This window comes from Bombina bombina, chromosome 6 (genome assembly GCF_027579735.1).
Source record: "Bombina bombina isolate aBomBom1 chromosome 6, aBomBom1.pri, whole genome shotgun sequence".
Lineage (NCBI taxonomy): Eukaryota > Metazoa > Chordata > Amphibia > Anura > Bombinatoridae > Bombina > Bombina bombina.
Genome location: NC_069504.1, coordinates 270,909,488 through 270,932,395, shown reverse-complemented (window position 1 = coordinate 270,932,395; position 22,908 = coordinate 270,909,488). Strand labels below are relative to the sequence as shown.

The 22,908-nt window shown below is 40.1% G+C and overlaps 1 protein-coding gene across 11 annotated transcripts in view; it reads left to right on the top strand.

Annotated features, from left to right (window-relative positions):
- The window catches only part of MSRB3 (methionine sulfoxide reductase B3), a 657,280-nt gene that overhangs the window by 383,308 nt on the left and 251,064 nt on the right, over positions 1-22,908 (top strand). For 2 of the 11 annotated variants that reach the window (XM_053716846.1, XM_053716852.1), the window contains one exon: positions 11,795-11,874. The exons of the other annotated variants lie outside the window; for them this stretch is intronic. In XM_053716846.1, coding sequence (XP_053572821.1) covers positions 11,795-11,874 — 80 coding nt within the window. The remainder of the gene's footprint in view (positions 1-11,794; positions 11,875-22,908) is intronic. 11 annotated transcript variants of the gene reach the window in all.

The window sequence follows — 22,908 nt, the reverse complement described above, 5'->3', positions numbered from 1 at the left end:
GAAAACTAAATTTATGTTTACCTGATAAATTACTTTCTTTTACGATATTACGAATCCACAGCCCACCCTGTTCTTTTTAAGACAGTTTTTTCTTTATATTTTTTGTAAACTTCAGTCACCTCTGCACCTTTTTAGCCTTTACTTTTCTCTTCCTATACCTTTGGCCGAATGACTGAGAGTGGAGGGGATGGGATGGGCTATATATACAGCTCTGCTGTGGTGCTCTTTGCCACTTCCTGTTAGCAGGAGGTTAATATCCTACAAGTAAGGATGAAATCCGTGGACTCGTCATATCGTAAAAGAAAGTAATTTATCCGGTAAGCATAAATTTAGTTTTCGAGAGCTGTGATGGGGGAGAGCAAGCAGATTGGCATGTGGAAGATAAGCTAGGTGTAATGTTTTTACAATGTCAGATTCTATCGCAGAGCTTAAGTATTCAGATCCAGTCAACTATCCCATAACTATGTTAGCTAATATCGCCCAGTTGTACTATTGAATGGTTGGAAATTTGAGACCCCCTGTGCACAGTGGCATATATAGTTTAGTTATGTTGATCCTATGTTTCTTTTGGTTCCATACAAACGAGGCAAAGGCTGATGAGATGGTTTGTATGTCCTTGTTATGGAGTAGGAGGGGGAGCATTTGCAAAGGGTATAAAATCTTAGGCAAAATTATAATTTTTAATAAATGGATTCTGCCATGAAGGGAAAGAGGAGTCCCCTCCATCCTCGGATGACGTCTTGTGTGTTAGTTATGACTTTCGGGATGTTGAGGTGATAGATGCGCATGGGGTCAACATGTAGGTGAATGCCCAGATACTTAAAGGTGCCCGACATGATTTTAAGATTAGTATTACAAAGAGTAGCCTCCCTGGTGTTTTGAAGCCAAGTCACCTCCGATTTGTCCACATTTATTTTGTACCCGGTAAAGGTGCCAAACCATATCAGTATGCCTAACAATTTGGGTACGTTCAGAGCGGGGTTGCTAATGTATAGTAAAAGGTCTTCCTTAAACAGGGAGAGGTGTAGGTGTTACGTATGGATCTGAAGACCAGCACAGTGTTGACGTATGTAGCACGCCAAAGGTTCGATGGCCAGGTCGAACAAGAGTGGGGACAATGGGCAGCCCTGCCTCTTTACCCTCTCAAGTCTAACAAACCCAGTCTGATCTGGGTGTATTAATGATAGGAGGACCGCCGCTAGTCTATCGGCCCGGTTTTTAGTTAACAGCTTATAATCCCTGTTCAACAGCGAGATCGGTCTGTAAGACAAGGGTAAAGTAGGATCTCTATCTGGCTTAGGTATGATACAGATGCTAGCATCCATGAATCTAGGGTCAGGGGTTGATTTTCCCGATAGGTATTCAGAGAATAATGTGGCTAGGGTAGGTGCTATTTCAGCGCCTAAGACTTTGTAGTGCTCTGCGTGAAGATCATCAGGTCCCGCTGCTTTGCCCAATTTGGCGTGTTTAATTGCGTTCATTATTTCTTCTACTTGTATGGAGGCATTAAGGGAGGACTGTTGGTCCTGTATCAAGGTAGGAATGACTACGTTATTCCAGAACAGATGCTTATCAGGCTCTGAAATATCTTGCTTGGCATATAATTTAGTATAAAAGGACACAAACTCGGGGGCGTGTCCTAGCAGCCGCCATAGCCAGACATACAATTCAGGAGCTCCAGGCCTTATAACAGATATATGCAGTTTATTCATTCTACACACTAAGATTGAGATCTTTCTTCAGCGATACTAGCTCTATGGAGTTGAGCCGGATTGTTTGATACCTTTTTTATGCGAGTTGTACCTACGGAGCTCATATTTAAGATAACTTGTTTGGCATGGTGGCGGCCTTTTTTACTCTAAATTATTCCTCCCTCCCCCGGTCTGCCGGGTAATGCAGAATCCTGTCATTGCTAAAGCTAGGGGATAACTCAGCTCATCAACATGGAAGAGTTTATGGTTTACAGAGTACGGGACCTCCTGGCCTCTTTGACGCAGAGGGTGGACGACAGCTTTGCCCATCTCATATCCCTCACGATTGCCAGCTCACAACAGCAATCATACCAGGAGAAGAAAATGGCGTTAACAACAGAGCTTAATACGCAACATCACGGTTTGCTGTCTCCTTCCTGCCTAGTGGAGGCTATTACGCACCTGTCAGAGCCAGGGGTGACATCTCTCCCGGAGCAGAGGGAAGGTTACATGCAGAGGCGGAGAACTGAAATTTCGGGTATGGTGTATACCCCTCAAGCTTCTAAGACTGTGGGAGCCCCTGTGAGGAAGAAGAAACTAGCGCGGGTGGATGCGGCCGACTGCCCGGCGCTATATACAGAGACACTCAAGGCACCGGTGACGACCGGCGGCTTACAGTCTTATGCGGGGTCTCCCGCAGATGGGATGGATATGTCTCTGATCACTCACCCTTACCTAGGATCCAGGTCTTTGTCAGTTAAGTTTTTTACAGGGGGTTACTTTCGAGGACATCCTCCCTTCACCTGCTCCTGCGTGAGCCCTTACTATCACAACTCCAAGTTCCACAAAACTCGGAGGGGCATTGGGTAACTTTTCCTCGTTATGGGCAGCCACATTGAGCGTTCCAATCCCTCATAAGCTCATGATAACTCTTCAGTTGGCTACCCAAGTATGAGCCCGGGCTACTAACAATTTAAAACCAGTCCCGGTGAAGCTACCTCCGCTTAGGTTCTGCTAGAGACAAATACAGTATGCTGGACATTGTGTTCTAAATATGCTTTACACATGCAGTTTGTCTTATTGTATTTTCCAGCTCCCCTTCTGTCAATAATGGGTATTTAACAGGTTGTTAGGTGGGGGGATAGGGCATTTAACATTATTAACATAACCCAATTCGGGTGTTTAGCATCCACATTGGAGGATCCGACAAATAGTGTTTAAACAATATGTGTATCTAATGTTACCCTTACTGCAGGTCCTCCCACCTAGGAGCCCCTCACAAAGATCACAATAGCCCTTTCTTGTGGAACAAGCTACCCTCAACTATATGTGAGAGTCTATACTTTCTTTAAACACATACCCATTTATTTTAGTCCAACCTATTCATTAGATCAGGGGTGGTCTGGAATCAGACATTTCACTTAATTAAGCTGTCCTCTGTCTTCTGAACGGGGGTTCTAAATTGGAAGCTGGCGGAATGGTTATATGCTGGAGGGGAAAAGGAAGGGGTCAGGGGTTGGGTCCTACTGAATGCTCTGTACATTAATTTTCATTTTTTTTCTTTTTATTTTTTTTCCCCTAGCTCACATTCTTTATTTTAATACATATACTCTACACTCAGTCACCCAATATGGTGAATTTTGCAGCAGTATTAATCTGCTACTTTACACCTACACATTCAAGAATACAAATAGGTGTTGCCTCTTGTGAGCTAGAGTCTGATATGGCTTATAATGGACCATCTTACAGTTTACTACCAATAAGCAGCTATTCACACTCTAGAGGAACCGGAGTTCAGTTATCCTATAATCTAAAAAAAAGGTATCAAGACACTGTCTTTTATATTCCAAGATATACATTAATAATAGGGAAATGTTGTTTTTAGTTTGGTCAACTGGGTAATTTTATTATTTGCTTTCCTTTAGTGGAGCTAACATGTTGTTTGTTTGGCGTTGTTGTTTTGAACTTTTTCTATTTTCACTCTAAAAGTATGGAAGGGTATAATGTATGTTGTTATTATAAGACATGCCTCAATAATAAGTTTTGATGATTGCACCTACACAAACAAGATTGTAAATGTGTGTTACCTCCTATAACAAAAGAGTATATCATAGCTAATAAAGGGCCACTATAAAGTATCATACTACTAGGTAGCTATTCATGTCTTGGAGGTGCTAGTGTTGGGTTATCTTATAACTTAACATATAAAATTTTAAAATAGGTATCATTACCCAGCAGCAATACTAGGTATATATATATTAAGTCTGTTTCGTTGGGTTTGAACATTTAGTTTTGATAGATATATGTGTTTATTATATACCATATGTGACACTGTCTGTATCTGGTGACATTGTTTTCTTATAAGCTATATATGTACAGGCTATTGTATCTAAAAAATGTTGTGTGTATTATTGCAGTAACTATATTGTATTGCTAAATACCTGAATAAAAAACTTTGATTTAAAAAAAAAAAAAAAGGACACAAACTCCTTCATGATTGTAGGAGTATCTGTACGTAGGCCTTGTTTCGTCACTATCGCTGGAATATTGGATTTTGGTGTAGTGATTTTAACCATGTTTGCCATGATTTTGCCAGCTTTGTTTCCATATCTGTAGAATTTGCCCTGCTGCTGTATTGTATGTACATTAGCTACCATTTGGATATGAGAGTCTCATGTTTTAAGTTATAGTAGTGTTGTCTAGACTGGTGTGTGGGGTGGTGCAAGTATGCATTGTACGCTTCAGAGAGGCCTACAAGTATTTGATTAGTTATATTTTTGGCCTTGATCTTGTGATGTGAAGTGTATGCTGTGATCCTTCCTCTCAGCACAGCTTTCGACACATGCCAGAAGAGATCTAAGTTGTTGCAGTGTTGTGCATTATCTGCGTTGTAATCTATCCAGTAAGAGAGTAATTGCTGGCGAAAGTCAGCGTTATTGTAGAGGTAGGAGGGGAGCCTCCATGTTCTGTGTATTCAGTCAGGAGGAATGGAATCTAACAGCAGCGAAATAGGTGCGTGATCCGAGATGGTGATGGGATGTATTTTACTAGAGGGAATAATAGGTTTGAGGCCAGGGAACGTAAGGAAATAGTCAATCCTGGACAAGGTATGGTGTGATTTGGACATGCATGTGTAATCCCTGTCTTCCGGATTGCGTACCTCCACAGGTCAATCAGTCCCAATCCCTCCCTAAACCTCAAAGCAAGCTTAGTTTAGCTTTTTTGCCGTTGAGAGTTAATACGCGTGGCCTGGGAAAGTGAGGGTTCCACAAATCTATCAAGTAGTGACAGTTGTGCCATGTTAAAGTCCCTCCCAATAATGGTTGGGAACTCATTTTGTATTGTAAGGTGTGTCTGTAACTGATGCCAGAACTGGGGAGAGAGGTTGTTAGGGCCATAAACATTGCAAAGTAGGTATGTTCTAGAGGCTATATGTAGCTTGGTAAGAATATAGCGACTAATATTGCCACTCCCCTCTTTCTACCCTCTGTAGGTGTGCTTATAACCTGCCCCACCCATCTAACCTTCAGTTTGTCATGCTCTTCTTGGGTCAAATGGGTCTCCTGTAGGAGTGCTATGTCAGCATGAATTGAGTTTAGGAAGTGTAGAATTTTGCTACCCTTTACCGGGGAGATAATACCTCCAACGTTCCATGAGACTATGTTACACCGCAGCGCCATAACCTAAGAGTGGTTGGATAGCAGCCCCCATGAACCAGAACAGTGAAGTGCAAGTGCTCTAAAATGTAGTGTAGGGCCATGTTGCAAGTGGTCATTTTAAAATGTGCCAGGGTATTGTACTCACAATTGGATTGGGAGGAGAAGGGCAGGTAAACCAGATCACAAAACCCCCAGGGCACAGAGACTTTGCATCTCAAGGCTCCCCCAGAGCAAAGGTATGGCTGCTGCATAAAGCAAAAATACAAAGGCATTAACATACTACATAAGGATGTCCGTGAAGACTGACCATAAATGTAAAATAATCCAGAGGTAGTTATTAGAAAACACACTGTGCTTAGTCGAGAGGGGAAGGTATTGTCTAGGTTTACCTTAGTTGTGATGAGGTACAAGGACAGCTTACTTTTAAGGCCTACGGTAGTAGTTAGTAGATGTATACATATTAAGAAGTGTGGTGGGAGGGCTACTTTATACATGTACAACTGTAAGACATGGCCTGTTGTCGTAGAAGTAACAGTAGTTCCCTGTAGTGGATAGAAAGGCAGAGGCATTAAAATGTTGCATAATGAGGATTGTGGGGACTGTCTGTATACTGTGAATTGGCCTGAAGTAATTTTCCTCATGTTCTGGGGAGGTGGCTGCCATCTAGGCCAGGGCCGTTTTTGGGAAGAAACAGACATTCCAACCCTACTTCCCATGGGAGCCGTCAGTAAGTGCAGTCGTGTTAAGAGGTATGGTATAAGGGTATGTACACAAGAGGATGGCATTGAAGGATAACCAACAGTAAGGTGCGATGCAGTAGCAGTGAAAAAATGAGGCATAGCTATTAATACATTCAAGTTCAGTGGCTCTATTCGGTCAGGGGCATCCCTATCTGGTCCAGAGCTATGTGTGGTGGAAAACAGGGCCAAACCAACTATGGGACCTAATATGGTAGTTGACAAGTGTATTTGTGCTAAGCAATTTGTTACAGGTATATTTAAACAGGGATGTAAAAAAGAAGTGCAACCCATAATATAAAATAGGACCACAACAATGAAAAGCGTCAACATTAAATATAGGGAACAAAACATTGGTCTATTGCATAAAGGCACTTTTATGGGCTGTCTATACATTCTAGCTAACCCAAAGTAAAAAATGGTAAGCCTGTTATCTTTGACTTAAGAGAGATGGGTCTGGATCTGGTTATGGGAAGGGACAAAAACAAACCAACCCCAGGGACCGAGACAGTAATTGGCATCTGCAAACATGTTAAGAGAAATGAGATGAGCATCTACGCAAGTGTCCAACAGCAAAATGTAACCTGCAACAAAAAGCAGTGCAATAACAATAAGAAGGGCAGTAACCCTCATGTCCCCTGTAGCCCTATTTCTCTAGCATGGGAAATCGGGGGGGGGGGGATATATATCTTTGCACCAGAGTTACCAATTGTAATGTCCAGTTATGTAGGGACTACCGAAGTAGTCCAATATCCTTGAGAGCTGTCCCGAGGATTTCCCCAATAAAGGAAAGTACTTGAGGCATTATTCCCTCCATGTGGAGGTAAAAAAGAGTGAGAAGACTGGCTATCTATGATCATCGAACATCATCATGACCCTCTATGTCGAGATAAGTCTGCAGTTCCTTAGGGGTGCAAAAGAACTTAGCTCCAGCAGGCGTCTGCAGTCTCAACTTGGCAGGGTACAACAAAGAAACCTGTCTCCCCTCTTTATACAGGTGGGAGCACAGTGGAGCAAAGTCCTTGCGGAGTTTGGATACCTCTGCGGAGAAATCCTGATATATTAACAGTTTCTTTCCTTCAAAAACCAGGTCCCCAGTGTGGGCTCTGTATGCTCGTAGTAGAGCGAGTTTCTCCTAATAATAGAGACACTTGAAGATTACCTGGCGTGGTCAAGAGTTTAATGTTTCCAGGCCATTGTCCAGGCCTATACGATGAGCTCACTCTACATCCAAAGGCAAGTGGTCCGGGTTCATTTTCAGCAACTTTGGAAGTGTTAAAGCTGTAAATTTGAGCAAGTCCTTGTTTTTTACTGTTTCAGGGACACCCACCACTTAGGTTATTTCTCCGGCTATGATTTTCAAGGTCGTCTACTTTTTCCTGTAGCACTTGATTTTGTTGCAAAAGCTGTTGCACTGAAGCGGAAGTTGATGTTTGCCTGTCCTCCACATCTGATATGCACTGCTCTGCTTGGGTGATTCTTGTAGCGTATTGGCGTATCTCACTAGTGAGAGTGTCTACCCCTGCTTGGAGGGATTTCTTTTTCGGGCAAAAAAAAAATTAAGTTCCTGAAGCAGGACAGAAGAATCTGCTGTGATTGCGTTTGATGATCTAGGGGAGGGCGGGGATTCAGTATGTACCTCCGCTGCAGGCTGCTTCTTATCTGAGTGTTTGTTCCTGGAGGTCATTTTTCCCGCCAGCGAGTTAGAGATGGGCGTGAAATACTGATCTTACCTCATACAAAACTTGCGGTGGGTTATTTGCAATAATAATAAAGTTCATTCATTGTGGCTGCAGATGGCAGCACTGGACTACATGTCCACACTTACAAAGCTTTCCCCAGGCAGATTAAACATATGCAACCTATGTTTTGCTGTCTTCCCTCTCCCTTTTTCACACAGATCTCAGAGAAAAATAAATTAATGTCCAGCCTTGCAAGACAGAGACTGCGAATGTGTATATGAATGCAGACTTGCAGCAGTTAGGGGGAGGGGGAACAGGCATCAGGAGCTGCTCCTTGAAGTATGAATTTTCTAGCAGGAGTGTTGTCTGCGTATTAATATGAAAATGATGACCCCAGAGCGAGATAAACTGGTTGTCTTTATAGTGGGTGTCCCAACACAGTGCTATAATGTAAGTTCTGCTACTTTCTTTCTGGATATGTAGTGCCCCTGAGTACTGAGGGGTCTCTAGGAGGGGTTACAGAATATTACTGGACCACATGTAAGGCTCCTAGCATTATATAGGGAACTGCTGGTGTATGACAGAGTATTTCACTAGCTTCAACTGGTATGTCCCCTTTATTTTTCCTTCTGATTTCCTTTGCTCCTTTTCCCCCCTTTTGTTCACTTTTTTTTCCCCTTAAGAGACCAGCTCTGTGGTCTATATCGACTCACCCTCCTTTTACTTAGGCCGGTCGTGGATGAGGTCTTTCAGGAGCTCTGGTCGAGTCGCTGTGGATGCTGGGGTGAGGGGCCTTGATCCAAGACGGCACCTGCGCTCTTTTGCGCACTTTTGTCTCCCAGGGGCAAGGGCGATATTCGGCCCTTCACACTGTGTTGCCGGTTGGGGCTAGCATCCAGGAGGGTGTCCAACAAGGCTGATGTGTGGGGAAAAAAGACTGGCAGCGGAATTCAGATGTTTTATGGAGCTCCATATGCGGAGCTCCTCGTTCCATTGCTTCGACCACCAGAAGTCAAATAACATCACTTTTGTTGCGTTTGTTAATTTCCCTATAGCTCTCAAAACTCATAATCTAGGTGAAAGTCTCATTCTGCATGTTGGGCCAATATAGGGTATCTCGTGCCTGCTTATAGCATGCTTCTCCTCCAATTTGACTGGCATAAATACGTGTCGGCATCTTCGATCTTAATGATTTAGGAACGATGACCCTTGGCCCCTTATAAAGTACTCCATCCTGAATGCCGATTTTGTCTCGGTAAGTCCAGTATTCTCTCACAATTAATGGCACTTCTGCCTTTGAATCTGGCCAACCTTTCAGAACAACAAACATAAGTGCTTGCAAACTCTCGTCAATTTCTGTGTGCTGTCTTATCTGAAGCAAATGTTGGTCTGTGACGTTTAAATAATCTGAATGGTTAATCTGCGACAGGACATCCAGGTCCTGTTGAATATTCCAAACTCTGTGTTGTGCACACTGAGGTGTACCACTTGCTGCTGTAGCTCTGCTAAGAGTGTCACTAATGTACATTTCAGATCCAGGTTTATAGACAACATTTAGGCAGTAATTTTGTAATGTGAGCAACATGCTCTTTAGGCATTTGGGTGCACACAAAAGTGGATTCTTGAAAATAGATATCAGTAAATCCACAAAGAACAGTGCTGAATCCCAAAGCTACTGAGCTCCAAACAAGAGGCTCATTCCTGATTCTAGTCACTTCTGACACCATGTTTCATGTATAGAAAAGAAGACCTTACAAGCTGTGAGTAATTATGCTGAACTACAGAACTGCATCCAGGTCAGAGGTAGGAACAGGAAATGGGAAGAATAAGGCAATGCAATATTATCATAAACAGAGTGGTTTTGTTATGTGCATTTTTTTACCTTATTGCCAATATAACAATAAGTAATTTGCTATTTTACGGTTTCTGAGAAACTTGGGTGAAAAATGGGGATAAGCGCCTCCTGAGTACCAATAGCCTAGGAAGAGGTGCACCTAGCAGGCACCTAGGAAATGATCTGAATAATGGAATAGCCCAGGCCCCAACCAAACGGAGGCTGGTACTAACACACACTGATGCGGATATCAGAAATGAAATACATGTAAAATTTATTACAATTATACTTAAAATACAACATATACTTCATGGATCCATGGTGACTAACAGTAAATATACATATAATATAAAAGCAAGCAATGTGTTAAAAACAAGCAATATGTAAAATCCAAGCTGAGTGTAAAAACAATATGTGGTGAACCTTCTATGATCTAAAAACCTTCTGATATGCAGTAGATGAAAAAACTAATGATGAGAGATCCGATTGAGAGAGATCATATAGGTCCTTGATTAAAATTCTGGTCGTGTTCCTGCCAAACTATGAGTGTTTTTTTGTGAAAAAAATCTGTGTTGAGCCAATCCTTAAAAGCTCCAATGTGTGAATAAAAAATGAGGAAAAAATGAAAAGGGTGAGTGTCACTAAAAAAATTATGGGTGCCACTAAAAAAATGGTGGTAAAATAGTGTCCATGAATCAAAAAATAAAAATAAAAAATAAAATCCAAAAATAAAAACCAATATAAAGTGCCTTTATCCAAATTACAAAAAATGTATGAGAGTGTCTGTTTCCAAATCAGAAGGGAATTGTTGTTGGACTAGTGTTGATGTGACTAAAAATAGTGGCTGTTAAATGCCCTTCTATATTCACCATAAACCTTGATTGTAGTGCTTATCATAACAATGTAAAACCATATAGAGGTAATGGGGCTTGGATAAAATTACGATCTCCTCCTAAAAAACAGAAATACAAATAGTGTAGATTGTACAACAATTAAACATCAATAGAATAAGGCTTACCAGTGTCTACGCGTTTCGGCCCGTGATAGGCCTTTCTCAAGACTGGTTTTTCTATTTCTGGATGTTCCTTATAAAGGGTACTTGACCCCAAGAGCGGTCATTAATTACTTCCGGTTAATACATTTTCGGCAATTTCATTTGTGTTAAAGATATATATATATTTCCTTATCTAATATATAGTCACAATGCTATTTTCATATATATTAACAAATATTATTTTTGCCGGTCAGTGTTGATATAATATTGTTAGTATCTCCTCCGAGTGAGTCGTGACGTCACTTCCGGTTAGAGACTTACTTTACTAGTAAAATTTGTAATCCGATTCAGAAATATAATTGTTTGTGTGTGCCATGGTATAATAAAAATGCTCACACCCGGATTTTGCTCAAACAATTAAATAGATTATTTGTAATAGTGAAGTCTATTGCTTCTTACTGTTCCGTGATTCACTAGCTCTGATTGGTCGTGGCGTCACGGGTAGGTGCACATTTGATTGGGCAACAGAAACTCTTATGTGTAAACATACGCACATGGGCCAACTTTATTGGCCCATTTGGAGGTGTTGTCGACTTCAAGTATGTTTATTGGAGTATATTCAATATTTACACCGTGATTTATAAGTTGTTACACAAGAACTAGGCTACTAAGCCCGACTTGTACAAAAAAATACTTTCTCATTGTTAAAGTGTTAAATCATGGGTATTATATATACAGAGGAAGGATGGATATCTGTGCTTGATGATCGTAGAAAATAAGTGCTCGTTCAGAATTGCAAATTGTATCATATCTTCTTGCGATCCAGATAAAGATCTATACTGAGCGTTAGAGTGTCGACTAATGAACCCTTCGTTGTATATCACCAAATTTAGGATATTGCCTTCAGAGGTTATAATGTGTGAACCTCCCTCGCTATTTCTGAGCTGATAAAAAAACTTATGTAAAAACATTGCTTAATCCCCAATTTTCTTTGTTTGTTACTTGTTATTTAGAAGGTTACTGAATCTTTGCAAACAACCATTAACGGACCTTCCGTGTTTTGTTTGTTCGTTACAAGACACCTGCTTCACTTATTCTCTACCTCTAATCTATAACTCCTACTTCTCCCTTTCCCCACATCCACCCCCTCTAAAACTTTCTCCCCCACCTTTTTTTTTTTTTTTTTTGTCTTTTCAGAATGAACCATCAACATAGTAGGTTTGGATCTCACAGCCTCACACTAACCACTATTAATGCCAAAGGTTTGAATAACCCAGGTAAGCGGTCTATAGCTTTCAAAGCCCTAAAGAACCTACATAGCCATATACTCTTTTTCCAGGAGACACATTTCTGCAGGGGCAGGGAGCCAAAATGGTTTAACGCCCAATATCCCACAGCCCTGTTCGCGTCAGGCCTCTCTAAAAAGGGGGGAGTGGGGATACTGATACACCACTCAGTCCCATTAAAAATTGCACATGTAGAAAAGGACACAGAGGGTAGATACCTGTTGATAACGGGAACATTATATGAACATCCGATCACCCTTATTACTCTCTATAGCCCGAACACAGAACAGCACTTATTCTTGCACAAGATTGCGAGGCTCATTTTGGACTTCGCGAAGGGACCAGTGTTCCTTTCAGGTGATTTTAACATATCCATGGAGGCGTCGTTAGACACATCCAATGGGTCAGACAGTACCCCTACTAAACTTCTCAAATCAGTCAAAACCACAATCTCAAGTCTTGCACTACACAATATTTGGAGGTCACTTCATCCATCAACTAGGGACTACACATACTACTCCCCTCCACATAACAAATACTCTAGAATAGATTATTTTTTTACAGACTCCATCGGACTTGATATGGTAACATCTTGCACCATAGGCCCGATTACTTGGTCAGACCACGCCCCTGTCACATGTGAGGTTCAGTGGCCCGATCTTCCTCCCACGACATATATATGGAGACTTGACGATACACTACTAGACAATCCTACAATAAGCTCTGAAATCCAAAAATCCCTTAAAGATTATCTACGGCATAACGACCCCTCGCAGACCTCAATAATAAACTTCTGGGAGTCTCATAAATGTGTTATCCGGGGAGAATTCCTTAAACACAGAGCCCGCCTTAACAGACAGTACAGATTAAAATATACCCAACTATTGAACACTGTAACACATCTCGAAGCGGCACACAAAAACGCCCCACGGGACATGGAGACTAAGAATAAATTAGAAGATACTAGGAGGGAACTTCAGGCCCACCTAAGAGAGTCCTTTCAGCGTAAATCCTTAGCGATAAAACAACAGTACTATGAGGGAGGCAATAAACCGGGGAAACTGCTAGCTAGAGCGGCCCGTAGAAAGCAGCTCAAAACATATATTCACAGTATCCAAAACTCTGATGGCACAATACTGAAAAGTAGCAAAGAAATTGCAAATTCTTTCCACGCATATTACAAAGCATTATATAATATCCCACACAAGCCTAACCCTGGGGAATGCGCAGTCACAACAGACTCTAAAATCCAGCTCATAGATCAATACTTAAAAGACCTAGAACTACCACGACTAGACCCCGATCAAAAGAACAGCTTAGACGAGCCCATCACTGCCTTGGAGCTTTCTAAAGCTCTTAAAGACTTCCCCAGTGGGAAATGCCCAGGCCCTGATGGCTACTCATTAAAATACTATAAATTTTACAGTAAAACACTAAGCCCAATGATGCTTCAATTGTTCAACAGCCTGATAACAGAGCCCACCTTGGCTGGTACAATGCTCGAAGCACATATCTCACTTATACCCAAACCTGGTAAGCCCCCTACTTCCCCAGTGAATTTTAGACCCATATCCTTGCTGAATATGGACATCAAAATTTTAGCAAAAATTCTAGCAAATTATCTCAATAAGTACATCCCTTCCCTTGTTTCATCTGACCAAGTGGGCTTTGTGCCCGGTAGGGAGGCAAGAGACAACACCACCAAAGTCTTTCAAATTATTAATTTTGCCCAAACTGAAGGAGTACCAATGGCCCTACTAGCGACTGATGCGGAAAAGGCCTTCGACCGGGTCGATTGGCTCTTCCTGCATCGAGTCATGTTAGCAATGAATGTCGGTCCAGCTTTCACTAACATGGCATTTGCATTATACTCTGCCCCGAATGCACGTATTAGAGTGAATGGTATTCTGTCGGATAGATTTGACATTTCCAACGGGACCCAACAGGGTTGCCCCCTATCCCCCTTATTATTTGCTCTCTCGATAGAAGCGCTTGCGCAAAAGGTTAGAAATAATGCAAACATCAAGGGAATACACATCGGGAATGAAGAACACAAACAGGCCTTATACGCCAATGACGTTCTCTATACACTCACGAATATTGACACCTCTGTCCCTGAGCTTCTGAAAGAGATTAATGAGTATGGCAAGCTGTCTAATTTTCACCTAAATTTAACTAAATCAGAGCTTCTTAATATAAATGCCCCTACAGAACATATAAACTTCCTGTCAAATAGTTATAAGATGACAATAGCATCCCCTAAACTGAAATACCTTGGTATATATCTTTCTGCAAGCCCCTCTGACATTTTTAAAAACAATTACTTGGCCCTACGTAAAGAGATAGTCAATGACCTGTCCTCTTGGAGTAATAAATCACTTTCATGGTTAGGGGAGATAGGTCTCATTAAAATGAATATTCTACCACGAATATTGTATGTAATGCAAACAGTCCCTATTCGCCTACCGAATGATTTCCTGCCCCATCTTCAGAGTACCATAGAACAGTTCATCTGGAAAGGTACGAGACCGAGAATACCTAGAAGGACACTGTATCTCCCCAGAGGGCCATTTTTCTACAAAGACTGGTTGAATGGTCTCAGAACACCATGCACAAAAAAATGGGTCGGAATAGATGGGCAAATACTACAACTAAATAATGTTGGATCCTTGGCGTGGATCACTACAAATAAACGCCCCAGGTTGATACAAAGATATCACATAATACATGAAACGCTGGTTGTGTGGGACAAATTGATAGCTACGAGTACACACATGTCGACCCCTGTCTCGCCAATGCTTCCCATTATAGAAAACCCAGAGTTACCATACTACGAATTCAGCAGACGCGTGCGCTCTCCTTACAGACTAAGAGTAGGAATTTTGCATTACGCCCAGGAAGGAGGCAGGTTACAATCACAGCAAAAACTACAAGAACAGAATGGCCCTGTTTTCTCTTCCTGGTTAAGATACCACCAGCTATCTCACTTCTTACTCACCCACAAACAAAAACACAATTTTCTTAGAAACCTGACACCTTTCGAATCCTTATGCACCGAAAACACCCCACCTAAAAGACTGATCTCAAAGATATACAAACTCTTACTCATTCCACCAGACATTCAGTTGCCTACATATGCTAGGGTATGGAATAGAGAGCTTAGCAGTATAGTTGAGGAGGACGAATGGCTTAAATCCTTTGACCTGACCAAGAGGTCATCGGTATCAGCTACTGTACAGGAGATACATCTTAAGCTATTGACCAGATGGTATTATACTCCTGCCAAGCTCCATCAGCTCTTTCCTGCGGTTAGCGCCACATGCTGGAGGGGATGTGGAGAACAGGGTTCCATTGTCCACATATGGTGGTCTTGCCCAAGTCTCTCCAGTTTCTGGGAGGCAGTCATGAGGGAGATATCAGAAAAATTGAACACAACCATACCCAACACTCCCGAGACTCTGCTATTCTTACATCTCCCCAGCATCAAAGCCACACATAGTCGTGCCCTCCTTTTACTTATGCTTACTGGTGCAAAGAAGCTCATCCCCAGACTGTGGAAATCAAAGGAAGTACCTGCTTTGGCAGATTAGCGCTCCGCTGTCAATGAACTATTGGTTATGGAATAACTGCATTATTTCAAGTGTAACCAAATGGTGACATACGAACTAATGATGGCCGTTTGGTCCCCTGCCCCTGCATGAAACCTAAGGGAGTTTATCCCTCTCTCTGAAAGCTATGCTTAGGCCCTTGCTAACCCCCCCTTTTTTTTTTTCTCTTTCTCTTCCCCACCCTCTTCCCCCCATTTACCTCCAACTTCTTACTTTTTTACCTCTCTTAGGAGTGTCTTGGTAGACTGAGAAGGTATATTATGTACTATTTTTCTTTACATAAAGAATTGACCAACAAATAATTATTAAAATGTCAAGCTTCGCACCTCTGTACTAAGATTTCTGTAATGTGGTTCTGCGCGCTGCGCTCCCACAATTGCTCTATTTGTAATATTGCTCAATGTACAGTGTCTTCGTTTTTTACCAATAAAGCTTGTTTTGGAGAAAAAAAACAAAAACAAAATATTGCTTAATGCGTTTGATAGAGAAAGTTTTATTCTCATGTGTGGGGAGTGGAAAGGTGTAATACACCTTCTATTGTAGACCGATCTTATATTGAATACTATTTTAATTGCATACTTTTTTAATTGAGGCCCATCTGACCTTATACTGGGGACTCTTAATGTATGAAGATATCTGTAATAATAGTGTACAACTGTTGCAGCCTGGAAGGGGACCAATTGGAAATATCGTACCTGAAACCTATAAACAGATCAAGATAAAATGATGTCTCACTGTCAGTGATGTCTCAAGTGGACAGGGATATATTGGTAATTCCTATGTGAAAATTATATTGTCAGTCAAAATAAATGTACTCTGAGGGAGGTAACTACGTGGACTAATTCCCTCATTTTACGACAAAAGGACCTTTATCTAGTCCATGTGACCCTAAAAAAAGAACGAGAGAAGAAGGGCTGGACAATCTATATACCAGAGATCATATTGATATTATATTAATGCTCTAAACGGTTATACTAGATCTCCTATAATATAAGTGCAGAGATCTGCTTTAATAACTTTCCTTGATGATCTTGTCTTAGTAATTTGGCTCTTTAATATGGAGTACTCTTACACAACTGGTTAATATGTTGAAACATAATTTGTTTATATCATACTCTATTTAGAAGGGGAAAGAATATATTTAGAAGGGGAAAATTATCATACTTTATGATAATCATACCAGGACAATATATTAGCCTTGGGAACCTTATCATTATAATTATAATGATTTTGGTATATTTAGAGGATACATATAGATGAGACGATCTGTTCTTCCACTTTTCTATAGGTTATTTTGGTGATCCTGGTGATGCAAATAACCTTTAATTCTGACTGCATCTAAGTCATATTAAATAGATGAGATAGATCTTCTTTATTATTAAGACCTTTGGGGAAAAGGCAGTCCAAATTGAAGATCCACCTGGATTCGGCAGATAACAACTTTTTTTCATAATTGCCGCCTCTCCAGTCTTTTTTAACTTTCTGTATCCCCATGTAGGTAAGATCATTCGTGTTCCCTTTATGTATTGTGGTAAAATGTCTATACAGGGCGGTGTCTATACTGGATTTCTCTATTAGTAGCAGATGTTCCCGGATCCAATCCCTCAAGAGTCTTGAGGTTTGGCCAATGTATTGTAGACTACAGGAACATTGTAGCAGGTATATAGGTATAAAGTGCCTTTATCCTGACACCTTATGATATCATGGATTTTATAGGTTTCTTTCGTCTGATGACAGGTGAATTTTGTCGATTTTCTCCCATGTTTACATGCTTTGCAGGACATGCACGGAAAGAAACCTGTAATTTTCTTCCCAAAAACATCTTTGATTTCGGGGTTACTTCTCCTTTTGATGCTCGGTGCTAAATAGCTTCTCAGATTTTTTGCTTTTCTGTAAATAAAACGGGGTTTTTCTGGGAGGATCTCTCCGATCACATCGACTTTCAGCAAAGCCCAGTGTTTCTTAAAGATGTTTTCCATGAGGTTTTTATTAGCACTATATTTGGTGATCATTGGAACATCAAGAACCATTTCTTCTGCCGACTTAGTTGTCCTTTTTTTGTATTTTTTCAATTCTGCTCTTTCGATACCACCGACTTCTTCTTTCTTTTGGTTTAGCATCGTCTCATCATATCCTCTGTCTAAGAACTTCTTCTTTATAAGCTCCGATTGTTCTTCCCATTTCTCTTGTGTTGAGCAATTTTTCCTCATCCGCATCAGCTGCCCCTTCGGGATGTTATTCTTCCATTCTTAGGATGGTGACAACTGGTCTCGTGGATGTAGTTGTTGCTATCCACTTTTTTAAAATGCGTTGATGTTTCAATAATCCCATTGTTGATCCTGATGTTAAGGTCTAGAAAGGTGGCTTCCACAGTGCTCCATTCGTAGGTAAATTTCAGATTATTTGTATTTTGATTCATAATCTGAAATGTGAAGTCCAGATCCTTCTTGGTCCCCTTCCAAATGGTGAGTATGTCATCTATGTAATGTCGGTAGAGGACCAGGTCCGCGCTGGCTGGGCAGGAATCCCAGAAAATGTTTTCCCACCTGCCCATGTATAAGTTGGCGTAGCTCGGCGCGAACCTGGTCCCCATGGCCGTACCGCAAATTTGTTGGAAATATCTACCATTACTACAAAAATAGTTATGGTCCGGGATGTATATAATACTCTCAAGGATGAAGTCCCTGTGTTCTTCCGGGACTTCCAGATCTTTTATGAGAAAAGATTCCACTGCTTCTATTCCTTTGTGGAATACAGGTGTAGAGCGACGTGACATCGCACGTCGCTATAATGTATCCTTCTTCCCAACTGATTTCTTCCAGGAGGTTCAGTACCTCAGTCGAGTCTCTAAGGAATGATGGGAGCTGTCTCACATATTTTTGTAGCATCAGGTCCACATATTCAGATAAGTTACAACTCAGGGAGCCTATCCCAGATATGATTGGTCTTCCAGGTGGTGATTGTAGCGATTTATGTATCTTGGGTAAATGATATATCACCGGAGTGATTGGATGGCTGATATTGATATAATTGAATTCCCTCTCGTTAAGTATCCCTAGATACCTCGCTGCTTCTAATAAGACCAACAATTATTTTCTAAATCTTTCGACTGGGTTTGAAGATAATTCTCTATATGTTTCTCGGTCATTGAGAATTCTTTCATTCTCCTGTGTGTAATCCACTTCATTCATAATTACAATTCCTCCGCCTTTATCTGCGGGTTTGATGACAAGCTTTTGATCGTTCTCCAGATCTTTAATTATTTTGATTTGGCGGTTGGTCAGGTTGTGTTTCCTGATCTTTAACTGTTTGGACCGAATATCCTTTAGCTCTTTGCACACTATTGTTTCAAAGGCCTCAATAGCTGTTCCTTTGCTATTGGTAGGGTAAAACACTGATTTTGGTCTCAATTCAGTGTGATTGTAGGCTTCCCTTGGGACTTTATCATCCTTTGTTACCCATGCAGATCCGTCTGTTGATGCTTTAGAGAAGAACCTTTTTAGGGTCAATTTCCTAATGAATTCCTTTGTATTTACAAAGGTCTGGAATCTGTCCATACTTCTGGTAGGGGCAAAAGAAAGTCCTAATTTTAGAATTGAATATTCTTCCTCAGTGAGTGTATGAGCACTTAAATTGAATACACCAATGGTGTTCTCAGGATTAATTTCCTTCATGGCCTTCTTCTTACTTATTTTGTAGCCCCCTCTCCTTCCTCTGTGGGTCTTCTTTTTCCTCCTGATGTCGATGGGATATTTAGTTCCACATTCAGTCGTGGTCTTAGATTTTTCTCTTTTATTTTCCCGAGTGGGGGACCCAATTCTAAAAAAGATGGAGAATTAGTTGTCATGGGGGTAGTCAGAACTTTGTTGTTGGTTCTTAAGCCGGCTCCTTTATTGTGAGGTTCTGATTCCCAATTCTCTCTCGTGTTGCCATCTCTACGTTCCTCTCTACGTGATCCATCTCAATTTTTCCATGTCGGGGTCTGATAGATCTCTCTGTCTCCAGGATGGTAGTTTGTTCTTCTTCCATACTCATCTGGATAGTTACTGAAATGATCATCCTTCTTGTCAAGATCGTAACTATGTCCATAGCCCTCTTGTCGTCCTCGATAATTCCTTCTTTCATACTCTTGTCTCCTTGGGAGCTGATGATAGTCTCTCCATTCTGGTGTATGGATAGGTGTCCATTGTGAACCTTGATGTCTTTTGTTATATCCAAACTCTCCCCTTCTGTCTGTATGATAGTTCTCTCTAGGACTCAGCCTGTTGTTATGACCATACTCCCAATCATGGCTCTTATATTGTCCTGTGTAATTACGATTGTAGGTATGATCAGGCCTACTCCAATGGTTTTTGTTTGGGTAGTGTTGTTGTGTATAGTATCCTCTAGATTGGAACTGTCTAGTGTGATAGTCTCTGTTTCGGTAGTAGATCCTCTTTTTATAGTTATCTTGTCTATTTGGGTAGGTCCTATGTTCATAGTTGTGTACATTTTTGTGTTGATTTTTGGTATCTATGTCAATATTGCTGGCAATTTCAGTATTAATTGTATCTTTGTTGTCTTTATTATCTGAATCATCTTCTTTATCTTCCTTTACTTCCCTGTTTTCTAACTCCCTTATTAGTTTTTTAGTTTTCTTATTGATAACATCTTCCCTGGTTTTTTTCACTTTTCTGATAAGACTCTCCCTTTTTTCAGTGAGATCCTCAGATTCCTGTCCCAAATTTTCTAAATTCAATAGAATCTCCTCATGCTCTTTGATCTCTATATTCTACAATTAATCTCATTAATTGTCTCGATGTATCAATGAGGACATTATTCCATTTATCAGAAATAGCTTCTGATAGTGGAAAAGCACATTCTTTGTGCGTCATGAGACCCTTGGGTATAATATCCAATTCTAGGCATTTTTTAAGAAAGGATATCTCTGCCTTAAATTTTACTTCAGATATTAGTAATTTTTCTAAGTCTCTGAAGATTGATATTATATCCAACGTTTCATCTTCATCTGATTCAACAATATTTTGTCTGATGTTAGTGTTAACCTCTATGCAGATGTCCTGTCTTAAGGATGATAGAGATGTCATGTTGTGTTAGTGTAATCACTGGAAAGGGCAACCAAAATGTGGAGCCAAATAGAGGCTATAAAGAACCTAAACTAAGTGGCTGTTTAAACCTGCTGGGAAAAGTTAGATAACTTGGGTGAAAAATGGGGATAAGCGCCTCCTGAGTACCAATAGCTTAGGAAGAGGTGCACCTAGCAGGCACCTAGGAAATGATCTGAATAATGGAATAGCCCAGGCGCCAACCAAACGGAGGCTGGTACTAACACACACTGATGCGGATATCAGAAATGAAATAAATGTAAAATTTATTACAATTATTCTTAAAATACAACATATACTTCATGGATCCATGATGACTAACAGTAAATATACATATAATGTAAAAGCAAGCAATGTGTTAAAAACAAGCAATATGTAAAATCCAAGCTGAGTGTAAAAACAGTATGTGGTGAACCTTCTATGATCTAAAAACCTTCTGATATGCAGTAGACAAAAAAACTAATGATGAGAGATCCAATTGAGAGAGATCATATAGGTCCTTAATTAAAGTTCTGGTTGTGTTCCTGCCAAACTATGAGTGTCTTTTTTTTGTGAAAAAAATCTGTGTTGAGCCAATCCTTAAAAGCTCCAATGTGTGAATAAAAAATGAGGAAAAAATGAAAAGGGTGAGTGTCACTAAAAAATGATGGGTGCCACTAAAAAATTGGTGGTAAAATAGTGTCCATGAATCAAAAAATAAAAATAAAAAATAAAATCCAAAAATAAAAACCAATATAAAGTGCCTTTATCCAAATTACAAAAAATGTATGACAGTGTCTGTTTCCAAATCAGAAGGGAATTGGTGTTGGACTAGTGTTGATGTGACTAAAAATAGTGGCTGTTAAATGCCCTTCTATATTCACCATAAACCTTGATTGTAGTGCTTATCATAACAATGTAAAACCATATAGAGGTAATGGGGCTTGGATAAAATTACGATCTCCTCCTAAAAAACAGAAATACAAATAGTATAGATTGTACAACAATTAAACATCAATAGAATAAAGCTTACCAGTGTCTACGCGTTTCGGCCCGTGATAGGCCTTTCTCAAGGTTTTTCTATTTCTGGATGTGCCTTATAAAGGGTACTTGACCCCAAGAGCGGTCATTAATTACTTCCGGTTAATACATTTTCGGCGATTTCATTTGTGTTAAAGATATATATATATATATATATTTCCTTATCTAATATATAGTCACAATGCTATTTTCATATATATTAACAAATATTATTTTTGCCGGTCAGGTTTCTGAGAAACTTTGCACTCTAAAAACATCTGCAAAACACACTATTACTGCTTGCATTACTCCAGGTGGCAATTGGCTATAGTGTGGTCTTGCTGCTGACAGTAGAGTTGGCCCACACTAATTAACCCCTTAGATTACAAATGACAGTGGCTGTAATTAAGGGATTAAAAGTATATCAAAAAGGCTCAATCACAGATCTGGTTTTAGTATTGAACAGATTACAGGCCCTCACTACTTCCTCGCCTGGATTATGAGTGACTCGCATGAGCAACCTGGGGAAATAGGGACACAACATTGAAAGTGTGTATTCAAAAGGAACATGTATCACATTACATACCTACATAACAAAAAATATTAACAATACAATCATTCAAATATTTACATCATAAAGGCATGCACTTATAAAAGCTATATTTCCCTGATTATATGCTATATAAGCACATTGATGAATAGACTGTTGTGCAGAAGGATAAAAGAAAAAGACAGAATTTTATTTTTTAAATGTGGCCTTACTTCCACTAAAGCCTAGGGGCTAGATTAGTGAGGCGCAAACGTTTTTTGCTCTAGTGTAATCATGTTTTTGAGAGCCATTTTAATTTCGCTGATATTACAAGTGGACCGCAATCGCCCTTTATGCTTCAATCCTTTCCACGATCTCAGAGCTGTGGTTAACTGTTTTCTGAAGCAAAAAAGAATCACAAATCACTTCAAAAATCACTTTAAAAATACATTACAAAGTACAGTTACACTCATAACACTGTCTAATAAAAATTATTTAAAAAAATATTGCACAAAAAGTTCTCAAAGATAGGAGATCTCGGGTTTAAGAACAAAAGTATATTATAGCCCTTTTCCATTAAGCAGATAAAATATATTTATGCAATATTCATATTTAATAAATATTTTAACTATGTATTTACTGTAAATATTTCACATTTACTAATGCGAATATGCTATGATGTTTGCGCGATGGGTGTTTATTTCTTTCATGTATTTGGCAAGAGTCCATGAGCTAGTGACATATGGGATATACAATGCTACCAGGAGGGGCAAACTTTCCCAAA